The 11,952-nt window shown below is 35.4% G+C and overlaps 2 protein-coding genes across 2 annotated transcripts; one reads left to right on the forward strand and one right to left on the reverse strand.

Annotated features, from left to right (window-relative positions):
• Positions 1–3,090: 3,090 nt before the first annotated feature.
• On the reverse strand, positions 3,091–5,206 carry LOC107557308 (ragulator complex protein LAMTOR4-like). The gene is made up of 4 exons (XM_016240695.1): positions 5,106–5,206; positions 4,813–4,893; positions 4,160–4,277; positions 3,091–3,902 (listed from the first exon to the last, which is right to left on the reverse strand). The coding sequence occupies exons 1-4, from the start codon at positions 5,106–5,108 to the stop codon at positions 3,805–3,807; spliced, it is 300 nt and encodes a 99-aa protein (XP_016096181.1). The 5' UTR covers positions 5,109–5,206; the 3' UTR covers positions 3,091–3,804.
• A 251-nt stretch (positions 5,207–5,457) lies between these two features.
• LOC107557307 (V-type proton ATPase subunit F-like) lies at positions 5,458–6,859 on the forward strand. The gene is made up of 2 exons (XM_016240694.1): positions 5,458–5,702; positions 6,658–6,859. Exons 1-2 carry the CDS (start codon positions 5,545–5,547, stop codon positions 6,857–6,859), a joined length of 360 nt encoding a protein of 119 aa, XP_016096180.1. The 5' UTR covers positions 5,458–5,544.
• Positions 6,860–11,952: the final 5,093 nt, after the last annotated feature.

Raw genomic sequence — 11,952 nt, forward strand, 5'->3', positions numbered from 1 at the left:
GCTTATTTAGTTATTTTTCCTCATGGTTTTGGAATAAAATGTGACATGTTTTGGGTAGACTCACAAACAGCAGATCTGATTCTTTTTTTTTTCTTTTCTTTCTTTTTTGCATTTCAAGCATCATAACAGAACAAAATAGGCTAACATAACCACAACTGTAAGTCCTCACAGACTGAGACATTCATATTAATCATACTATAACAGAGAAATAAACCATCATACAAGATATTAATCCAAATAAAATAAAATAAAATAAAAATATATTCATGCAACCATAAACAATGTAGGGGATTAAACAAAATCCCACTTATTAAACAACTCAAATAATTTCTTGGCTTTATCACTTCTCATAATTTTCAGGACCTCTGTATACATGGCAAGCTCCTTTTTAAAGACATTAAATTGGGTGCTGTTTTCAGAACTTTACATTTGTGAATAAAGTATTTTAATATGAGGAGTAAACAATTTACTACAAAGTCTACACTTTTGTCCACCAAAAGAACTCCAAATTTCAACATGTCCCAAGTAATAGACGGAAAAATAGATATTCTTTGTTTAATCCAATTACATACTTCAATCCAAAATGAATTAACCAGATAACAATGGAAAAATAACATTATTACAAAATTGACAAATATTACAATCCACATTAAATCTTAATCTCAGAAATTCCTTAGCAGGATAAATAGTTCTCATCTACAAAATTAATTTAGCCTAATTTAAGATCCAAAAGCTTGGGAATGATAGTGGAGTATGTTAAAATCCCCTTTAACATATTAAGGAATGGTAAAGGAATACTTTTAGTAACTTTCAAATAAACTTTTCCCTCACACTTCAAAATAAATTTAGTGCAGAAATCATTATAACTAAAAAAAGCAGCCATTCTTATCCATAATGTGCAGCACTGACCAAATACCTCTTTGCCACCAGTCCTCCAAAAATAAAGATTTTCTTTGAAATAAACTACAACGATTATTCCATAAGGAAACATTATGAGGCCTGAAGTTATGTTTAAACAGCATTAGGTTCTTCTTCTTTGTTGTGCTTAACTGGGATTCGCAAAATGAAAAGTGCACTACTGCCTCCTACTGTTATTGTAGCACGCGCTTGTCTTTCCGTAAACATAATTCTGGAATATTTTTTACACCATCAGAATACTCTTAAAATATGTGAGAAATGATAATCACACACACACACACAAAAAAGCTAAATGAAAATATAAGATCAAATTTGGTCATTTTTAAATGATTTTTAACACAATTTTTCTGTGGACCACCTTGTGTACTCTTAAAAACCCATGACACAGGCCATGTAAAGTAAACTCTCCAAAACCTTAGGAGTGATTTGTGCTATAACAGCCAATACGTTTTAGTAAACTGTGCACTGTGGCACTGTTTCTGAAAGCATCTCCCTGTTTTTATTCAGCTACAGGAGGTTGAACTGAGATGGGCAGTGCTAACAAACAGGACTGCCACAATCTGGCAAGCCAGACTGTGAGTTTATTGTCACGTTTACTTAGTGTCTTAACAGTAGTACATCTTCTTTCCTTACTCTTTTGCTTTTACAAATGTTGAGAAATTGCTTAATTTCCCCGATTATTCCATAAGGAAACATTATGAGGCCTGAAGTTATGTTTAAACCGCATTAGGTTCTTCTTCTTTATTGTGCTTAACTGGGATTCGCAAAATGAAAAGTGCACTACTGCCTCCTACTGTTATTGTAGCTCGCGCTTGTCTTTCCGTAAACATAATTCTGGAATATTTTTTACACCATCAGAATACTCTTAAAATATGTGAGAAATGATAACGTCTCAGGTTACTTATGTAACCATGGTTCCCTGAGTAGGGAACGAGACACTGCGTCCTCTAGGGGTCGCTATGGGGAACGCCTCGTCGTGACCCGTGTCTGAAGCATACATTGAAAAAACACCAACTCGTTGGCCGGCGACAGCCGTACTCTTAAAAACCCATGACACAGGCCATGTAAAGCAAACTCTCCAAAACCTTAGGAGTGATTTGTGCTATAACAGCCAATACGTTTTAGTAAACTGTGCACTGTGGCACTGTTTCTGAAAGCATCTCCCTGTTTTTATTCAGCTACAGGAGGTTGAACTGAGATGGGCAGTGCTAACAAACAGGACTGCCACAATCTGGCAAGCCAGACTGTGAGTTTATTGTCACGTTTACTTAGTGTCTTAACAGTAGTACATCTTCTTTCCTTACTCTTTTGCTTTTACAAATGTTGAGAAATTGCTTAATTTCCCCTCTTTGTCGTGCAGTGAGCGTTATCTTCAAGCCACATGTGCCACCCAAGGAACGGATCTCAATGAGGGACTGCTTATCTAAAGAATATGAAAACTATCAAGCTATTAAGAACGAAGAATTGCTAAAAGTGCTGGACCACTAATCAGATGCAAATAAATAATATATGATACGTTGCAGTACAGGACATGTCGAAATGTTCTGTTTGTTTCAGCTTCACATTCAGGACTTTGTAATCAGTTCCTGTTCTAACGCACGTTTCTGTATTTTCCTTCCCAATTTCCCCTTTCTTTGTCACCCTTTCCATATATTACTTTTTTTAAAAGCCTCATCATCTTATTAGTCATTTGACTTTGTATAGTATAAGTACGTATTGCTATTAAACAAAGATGAAAGATTAAGGTAAGTATATTGTACCATTTTAGGGGAAGACGGGGATAAAAGCATAAAGGACTACATAATAGGAAAACCAGTTTCCTTCTAGTTTATGAAGGACTATTACATTTTAATAGCACTTATTATGCAGTAACGGTCATTCAGACAAGATTATGTCAGACAAAAGCACTTTTGTCAATTCAGTAGAATTAGTAAAAGAAAAACTATTCTTGTTCTACATTACGTTCATGAGTGGAATAATTGAAATGTATTTATTTATATTTCACTTTAAGTATTCAGTATAAGCTTTATGCCTGGTAAAACCATGACAGACATTTTAAGCTCTAAAATAAAGGTTATAGTATAATATTTTATTATTCAGCATTTATTGTTTTAACCACAAATAATTCAATGCTTTACTTTCTACAAACCAAAAAATAAAAAAGAAGTAAAATATGCATAGTACTTTATTTAATATATTATTGTTAATGCAATTATTCAAAGATGTGATTTCAAGCATGTTAACTGAGCACATTTGAAAATAGACTGTAAAAATGGTTCAGTGCACTTACATTTCAGCTTTCACAGATCCAAGGGAAAATAAATTCATATAACTCCTCACTACAAGGTCTCACACTGAAATATGAAACTTCTAAAGAAATTATAACCCCCAGTGTAACATTGTCAAAGAATGCATGTTTGTATACATGATTCCAGTCTATTATGATTCCTGCATAAAAATATGATGTGGTAAGCAGGTCCTTAAGGTCCTGTATTTGTATGAGGAAACCATAGGTTAATGGATTGTATGGGTTAAATGTAAATACACATAAATTATAAGTCCAGTAATACCATAAATGTGACCACCCAAGCACAAATGGGGGCTAAAATATTGACAGCATTTACTCCTGCATTAAAAGACATCAGATGAATCCCTTAACCAGACTGTAACATTGTAATTGTACAAGAGAAACACATGAACTTACTCTGGCTCTGGTCAAATACACCTGACACCACCCCCAAATTGGTGTAATTAAATCTTTTACAAAAGAAACTGAGTGTGATTGTGCTAAACATCAGATGGTTGTAATGGCTGGGTCATTTCAATGTGAGGGCACCATTTTGAGCTTGTAATAACGGGTAAGATCAGTCCATATTGTCCTCTTTACTACACAATAACAGGTTCCCGCTGGTTGTTCTGCCGTTTGACTACAAAAACTTTCTGTCCGGAGATGGTCACAGCATAAACGTAGTCTTCAAACATCACTGTGAAAAAACAAAACACAATATAACATCAGGATATTTACACCATTGTTTTAAGCATAATTTTGTTAATATAAAAAGTTTATATATATATATATATATATATATATATATATATATATACACACTACAGTAATGACAGCTAAGGGGAAATTGTATTATGAACAAAAATGCAAAATGAAAAATTATAGACAAACACATTTCTTGTGTTGTGGGATGTGGGATATAGAGGTCCACGTGAAAATATGTATGTTTCTTACCTGACATGCGTTTGAAAGGGGGCTCGGCTGTCCCATGCAATTTGAAACGACAAGCTGTTCTGACCATCTGCATGATCACTCCTGCCGTGTGCTCGTCATTCTCCAGCTCCCCTGCGGACTGTAACAGGACAAAATTTATCTATCTATCTATATACACACACACACACACACACACACACACGCAGGTTTGTTTTTATGGTTTATGGGGACTCTCCATAGGCATAATGGTTTTTATACTGTACAAATCGTATTTTCTATTGCCCTACACCAACCCTACTCCTTACAGGAAACTTTGTGCATTTTTAGATTTTCAAAAAAACTCATTCTGAATTATTTATAAGCCTTTTGAATCACGGGGACACTGAAAATGTCCTCATAAATCACCTTCTCGTTGTAATACCTGTCATACCCATGTTATTATACAAATTTGTGTCCTCATAAACCACATAAACATGCACACATATATTTATTTTTTATTTATGTAATATAAATAATATATTACACTAATATGTCCTATTTGCTTGGACAATTCTATTGGAATTTGCTCTTTAGAACTCAAGATTATGTTTCAACACATTTAATCTCATTATGTCATGTGGTTGCAACATGTAAGGTGATGAACTTTACTGCACATTAAGTGTTTAATGACTTACCGCAAGTACACCCTCCTCACTAATAACCAAATACCCAATCTGATCGGGTATTCTCTCTAAACCTTGGGTCAGAGCGGTGGTCTGCAATTCAACACAAAATAATGCAGGAAATAAACATTAGCAGAGCTCATCTGGCTAATGGTTTCTCAGAGCTTACTGCTTATTTGCTCACATTATTTACAATCTCTATCTCGTTTCTGTTTTCCGTACGCATGCGCACACCACATCAAAACCTTTTCATCAAAAGAAACATTGAGATGAACAAATGCCCCCAAAGTAAACTTTATATTTACCATTTTTAGGCAGTGCAGATGAATTTACACCGTCTTCCTTCACACCCCGCCTCACGTGACGGACAAGCAGCGCGTCGCGTGTTTATAACGTCGTTTCAGAAGGTAGATGGCTTTTTCTGTAAATTTGACATGCCCGGAAATCTACAACAAATGATATATCCGCGAAATGATTAGAATATTTGTATGATTACGGAATTCTGACAGTGTTTAGGCTGTTAGCGCACATAATCTGACTCAGGATCAGATTTGCTGTCATAATCAGCACATTAATTAACACGAGCAGCACCGATCCCAGATCAGCGGCGTTTACGGATTAGTCGAAGCGGAAGTGCCGCTCTCCAGTAGTCAGCTGATTAGAGCATATGATCCTGCAGGACGGAAAGAGAAACATTTCATCCATTCCGTCTGTTATTTGAGCAAATATAAGAAAAAAGACAAAATGCCTGGACGGGGGAAATTAATCGCCGTTATAGGGGATGAAGACACGTGTACCGGATTCCTCCTCGGAGGGATCGGAGAGCTGAACAAAAACCGAAAACCCAATTTCTTGGTGGTGGAAAAGGACACTAGCATCACAGAGATAGAGGAGACCTTCAAGTAAGACAGGATTTGATGTCTGAATGATTTAAGATCATACCTATTACAATCCAAATAACAGCCATAAAAATGTGCAATCATATATGTATGAGATCTTGCCTATGATCTATCTATCTATCTATCTATCTATCTATCTATCTATCTATCTATCTGTCTATCTATCTATCTGTCTTTCTGTCTGTCTATCTGTCTATCTGTCTGTCTGTCTGTCTGTCTGTCTATCTATCTATCAATCTATCTATCTGTCTGTCTGTCTGTCTGTCTATCTATCTATCAATCTATCTATCTGTCTGTCTGTCTGTCTGTCTATCTATCTATCAATCTATCTATCTGTCTGTCTGTCTGTCTGTCTATCTATCTATCAATCTATCTATCTGTCTGTCTGTCTGTCTGTCTATCTATCTATCAATCTATCTATCTGTCTGTCTGTCTGTCTGTCTATCTATCTATCAATCTATCTATCTGTCTGTCTGTCTGTCTGTCTATCTATCTATCAATCTATCTATCTGTCTGTCTGTCTGTCTGTCTATCTATCTATCAATCTATCTATCTGTCTGTCTGTCTGTCTGTCTATCTATCTATCAATCTATCTATCTGTCTGTCTGTCTGTCTGTCTATCTATCTATCAATCTATCTATCTGTCTGTCTGTCTGTCTGTCTATCTATCTATCAATCTATCTATCTGTCTGTCTGTCTGTCTGTCTATCTATCTATCAATCTATCTATCTGTCTGTCTGTCTGTCTGTCTATCTATCTTATCTGTCTATCTGTCTGTCTGTCTGTCTATCTATCTGTTATGTCTGTTATTAGACATCATAGCTCTATATATGTCCTTATTACTTTAGCATTTTATAGTTTTCAAATAATCAAATTTTGACTTAGAATAGTAGTTTGCATAATTTATAGTACACAGGTCATTTTTTGACTTGAAATTATATCTGTTCTTCATTTCCAGGAGTTTGCTGGCTCGCAGTGACATTGGCATCATCCTCATCAACCAGTTCATCGCAGAGATGATTCGTCACGCTATAGATGCCCACATGGAGTCAATCCCGGCCGTTCTGGAGATTCCTTCAAAAGAGCATCCGTATGACGCCTCCAAAGATTCCATCCTGCGACGGGCCAAGGGCATGTTTTCAGCAGAGGACTTCCGATAAGCCGAGCATTCATGACAGCTTTCATTAATCGTTTTCACACGGAAATCAAATCTTAAATGACTAGTGAAATGTCCCCATAAAGTAGAACAAATAACTTCCTGTCTCGTTATTCCTGTGTCATTCTTTTTGACACACAACAGATTCACTGTTCGTATTGCAGCAAATGGCCTTTAAATAATTTCCTTACTGACAAAAGGACAGAATATTGCATAATCCTCAATCAGTATTTCTTGGTGCCTGAAATACTCTTTCATTTCAGCCGAAGGTTTTGTCTTCTGTCCACTTGCTCCTTGTGGAACCTGGGGTCATTGCTACAGACGGGAAATGAGATTGCTGGGGACATGACCAGTGGTCCAATGGGAATTGGCAAGAAATGAAGGATGATCCTGAATGATCAACGAGCCAGTAGTGTTTTGACCGATTATAAGAGGAAGTTGCACTAATGCATTACAGTGAAGTGATGTGCTTTGGTATCTTAGGGTTGCTTTAATATTCTGTGAAAACAGGATTTATTTAGGCATGTTGTGTTTGTGTTTAAGCAAGATACACTCAAAATCTTATTCTCTTATACACAGTGGTGTTGTGATGTTTCTGTTTTTTTATTTTGATGAGAATAATTATAGTGAAATCCTGCAATTTCTAGCAAGTCTCTAGCAGACATTTGTTTTCAGTGAATTTTAGTGAAACCTTGACAATTTTATGGAAAATGGAACCGCATGTTATATTGCAATTCGTATTTATGACTGATTTTATAAGCAGGGTAAAGCGTACACTCAGTCTTACTGCAGATGTTGTAGCACCTTATGGCGAGGCACTACAAGTGAATATGGTAAAAAGAAAATAGCCATATTCCTATGAAATATGAGATATTTCTGTGAAACTGTGCCAAGTCATTTTTCTGTAATAAAAATATTTTTATATTATAAGTTGGCTCAAAAACATACATTACAACACGGAAATGCATCAATGGAATGGAATACCCATTGTTGTCTATGTTGTAAAATAAATTATGAAATATGTAGGCCTACTATAAATTCTGTAATAAAATTCATAACTGTCAGTGTCACATTTAATTTAATTGAGTTATTGTTCTTGTTTTCTTCAGTTTAGTTCCTGTCTCCTTAGTTAATAATTCCTCTGTTTGTTAACCAGATTACTGATTACCCTCACCTGTATGTAGTTTAATTATATGTGTAAAAGTAGTCCTGTTTTGTTCAGTTTGCAGATGTTATTGTGTGGTTTGAGTGTATGTTTGCCTGTATATTCCTGTTTGTGGCTATTTAGATTAAATTTCTTTGTCTTTTGTGTTGGATTGCAAAACCATATGTGACAAATCCATACGTGAGAATATATGTGCTAAGTTTGATTAATGTATGTATAGAGGATGCTGATTAATTTGTTGATTTTTTAAACCTATATCTTTCCTTTATTTTCTTAAGGAACATGTATTTTCTTGACTTTTTGCTCATAAATATTTATTATTAATAATGAATTTACACAATATACTCACCTCAAAAAAAAAAGAAATTAAATGTCCTATCAAATTCAACAGCTTTTATTTCCAGCAAATGTCTTAATATGTATAAATGTAAACATAAAACGTCAAACAACTGAGACATAAGAAATGAGACAAAAACATTTGGTTACACTTGTTTCACACACTCTCAGAAAAAAAGGTACAAAAGCTGTCACTGGGGTGGTAACTTTTCAAAAGGTACAATTTTATACCTTTTAGGTACTAATATGTACACTTTAGGAACTAATTTGTACCATTAAGGTACCAATATGGACTCTTTAGGTACAAAGGTGTGCCTGTTACACCAGTCTGTCTGAAATCCTGTGCTGACCAGCTGGCCCCCATCTTCATACAGATCTTCAACAGATCACTGGAGCTGTGCGAAGTCCCTTCATGCTTCAAACGCTCCACCATCATCCCCGTCCCAAAGAAACCCAAAATTACGGGACTTAATGACTACAGACCTGTGGCTCTAACGTCTGTGGTCATGAAGTCTTTTGAAAGACTGGTGCTGGCCCACCTGAAGGACATCAGAACACTTAACAATAACTATGGAACACACACTATTTATTCACTCATACACTTATTTATCTAACACACATACTCAGTCTACACCTCAAATTTGCACATAATATTCAGTACCTGTACATACAAAAACTGTCTATTGTAACATACCTGCACATACAACTGTCAATTTATATAGTTTTATTCCTTATTTACTTGTTCTATTTTTTATTATCTGTGTTTTGTGTTCTGTCACTGTCATTCTGTTACACTGTGGAAGCTTCTGTCACGAAAACAAATTCCTCGTATGTGTAAACATACCTGGCAATAAAGCTCATTCTGATTCTGCCCCAGTGACAGCTTTTGTACCTTTTTTTTGAGAGTGCAGGTGCATATGCAATAATGGTTCATTGAACAAGCACGGAGAACATTATTTAAACCCTTGCTAATAAAGATCTGTAAAGCTTATCTGGATTTTACAAGATTACTTTAAAGTATGTATCTACAGCCTTGAAACATCAGATAATCGATCAATTAAGCCAGTTATGTGGTTTGACATTAACAAAAGATAAGGCTGACAGAATGTTCTTTCTCAATATAAAATGTTAAAAAACAAACTTTGTTGAAAGAACTCTTAAGTAAACAAATATGCACACACTTCAGACCAAAATCAGACGTTTTCCCATGAATATCGTCCAACATTGTGACTCTTGGAATTGATTGATTTATTATGTGGTGACTTATTTTCTCTCTTTATACTACAAAACATTGATAAAGTCGAATCAATCGTCTCTGTCTGTCTTTTAAATGTTTGCCCTGTCTTATTCAAGGACGAAATCAACTCCTACCTGTGGGAATCACACACATATACAGATGCCAAACATATTTAAAGAGCTTCCTCTGAGAAGAAATATATAGTTAAATCAGCTGTGATCTGCTTCATTCACATTCACTCTGTTCAGTAAGTCAGTGCTGGTGATGAACAGCATGTTTCTTGTCTGGACTCTCAGCTCTCTCATCCTCAGCTACACTCTTGGGTTTTCCACCCTTAATAGCACAAGGTAAGATATTTTCAAGCATATTTGAAATGTTGTCCACAAAAAAGAAATTCTACTTCATACTTGTGATGCATTCATTTTCAGCAGTGGATCTCAAATGAAGACTTTTCTCAATGTCACAGAGGGAAACTTCACAGACTATAGCAAGACCAATCAGACCAGGTATAAATACACACAAACATGCGTAATGATGACTAAATAAAACAGTGTGAGTGATGTTAACAGACTGGGGTGGGGAAGCAGTGGTCACGTACTCTGACTTTGGATGTGGATATGCAGAATTTTAACCATCTTACACATGTTGGCCTCTTTTTTTTTTTTTTTACTTAAATCAGGTAAGAAAAATGTCTTAGTTTATTCATAAAACATGATGAAATCTACTCTTTTCATAAATAGTGTTTCCTCTGTCACTGTTACAATTAGGCTGATATTTGTAGTAATTTACTGCTGTTCATAAGTAAAAATGTCAATCATGACAACTCTCTGAATAGTTTTAGCATATTAATGGGCATGACAATGTTAATGTTAATGTATTTGGTCTTGTGGACTCGATCTGATATGCACGCTGCAGCAGAGCATGTATGAACCTGCTACTGCTAATAGATACACAGACACACTGCTGTCCGCACATAAGATATGCTGCTGCATGAATAGGCATATATAAATCCCATAGCACATCTAGACATGTGGAGCTGGGGAAGGTGGAGGGTTTAAGATGACGTCTCATAGAACGAAGCAGAACCAGCTTCCAGCGAACACTGAACCAAACGATTTGAATGTTGAGCAAGTAATATAATAGACTGTGGAATCAGCAGAGGCCAAACAGCTTATGCCATGTAGGAAATTATTTCTAGCAGATCGCATATAAAGGATCTATCAGCCTTTTAATGCAGAATAAAGTATGTATTTTACATATTGATAATTGCTCTTTTTTCATACTTTCTAAGATAAATGCTCCTTCTTATCACTAATAATTTATCTTTTCTGACAGACATGAACAACTCGAAAAGAATCCTATACATGGCATGTAAGTAATTTTCTTTTCAAATTCTCTCTCTATTGGAATTAATTAATCTGATTAGTTCTGATTAGGTAATGCATGTGCTGCTGCTTATGACAAACCTCTATGGATCCTAAGAGAGGAATAATAGGGGAAAGAGAGTTACTTATTTGATTATTTTTAGACACATTTATTTGCAAAATGTCTTTCCTTTGAGCCTAGCTTTTTTAGATTCACAGGTGGTAACTTTTATTTGACATTTTATTATTAATGCAAATAGAGCAAAATTTCAACACATCGTTAATGTCATCTCTCCACACTAATGAAGAATAAAATCATTCTTATTTCCATCTATTAACTCCTTTTCTTTAAAGGAGTTAATGAGAGGCAGACACTGCTGACAAAGCATACATCACTGATGTAATTTTCTTTTCAAATTCTCTCCATTGGAATTAATGCATGTGCTGCTGCTTATGACATGCAAAAAAACCTCTACGCATACCGTGTCATTCTCTGTCTCGTTCTCTCTCTCTCTTTGACACACACACAACAGCTTGTTTAGTCACAATTCAGACTCTAGCACTCTGATTAAGACTCTAATTAAGAACTGAAAGTCAGAAAATCATTTGTCTATATATTTATCTATGTGGATAGGTTGTTTAAAAGGAAATGGTAGTTATATTGACTTTTTTTAGTTTGCTCTTTTAGGCCAAGCAATGAAATTTCTAGAGTGTGAGAAATCGTTATCATTATAAGATTGAAATATGAATTTGCCTATTCAGAAGTTTTATGAAATTCACACGAGTACAATAAGTTTATAAAAAAATAAGATTCCTTGTAACCCAATTTCTTGGCATCCAAATATAAGCTAATGTTTATCTGTACTTCACAGGTCCAGAGGGACAGGATGCTTTCTCGGTACCTGTGCCACACAAAATCTAGGCCACAGGTTGCAGACTGGGGATGAGAAAGCAGGGAAGAGTGCAAGTGACTCATGGGGGCCTGGGAAAAAATA

This window comes from Sinocyclocheilus grahami, unplaced genomic scaffold (assembly GCF_001515645.1).
Source record: "Sinocyclocheilus grahami isolate Dianchi unplaced genomic scaffold, SAMN03320097.WGS_v1.1 scaffold597.1, whole genome shotgun sequence".
NCBI classification, from domain to species: domain Eukaryota; kingdom Metazoa; phylum Chordata; class Actinopteri; order Cypriniformes; family Cyprinidae; genus Sinocyclocheilus; species Sinocyclocheilus grahami.

Excerpts from the sequence above, each read along its gene's own strand:
- LOC107557307 (XM_016240694.1), top strand. The coding sequence starts at position 5,545 with ATGCCTGGACGGGGGAAATTAATCGCCGTTATAGGGGATGAAGACACG. Across the intron at positions 5,703-6,657 it reads GAGATAGAGGAGACCTTCAA|GAGTTTGCTGGCTCGCAGTG; the intron begins GTAAGACAGGAT and ends CTTCATTTCCAG.
- LOC107557308 (XM_016240695.1), bottom strand. Across the intron at positions 4,278-4,812 it reads GTGAGGAGGGTGTACTTGCG|TCCGCAGGGGAGCTGGAGAA; the intron begins GTAAGTCATTAA and ends GTCCTGTTACAG. Across the intron at positions 3,903-4,159 it reads CCCTTTCAAACGCATGTCAG|TGATGTTTGAAGACTACGTT; the intron begins GTAAGAAACATA and ends GTTTTTTCACAG.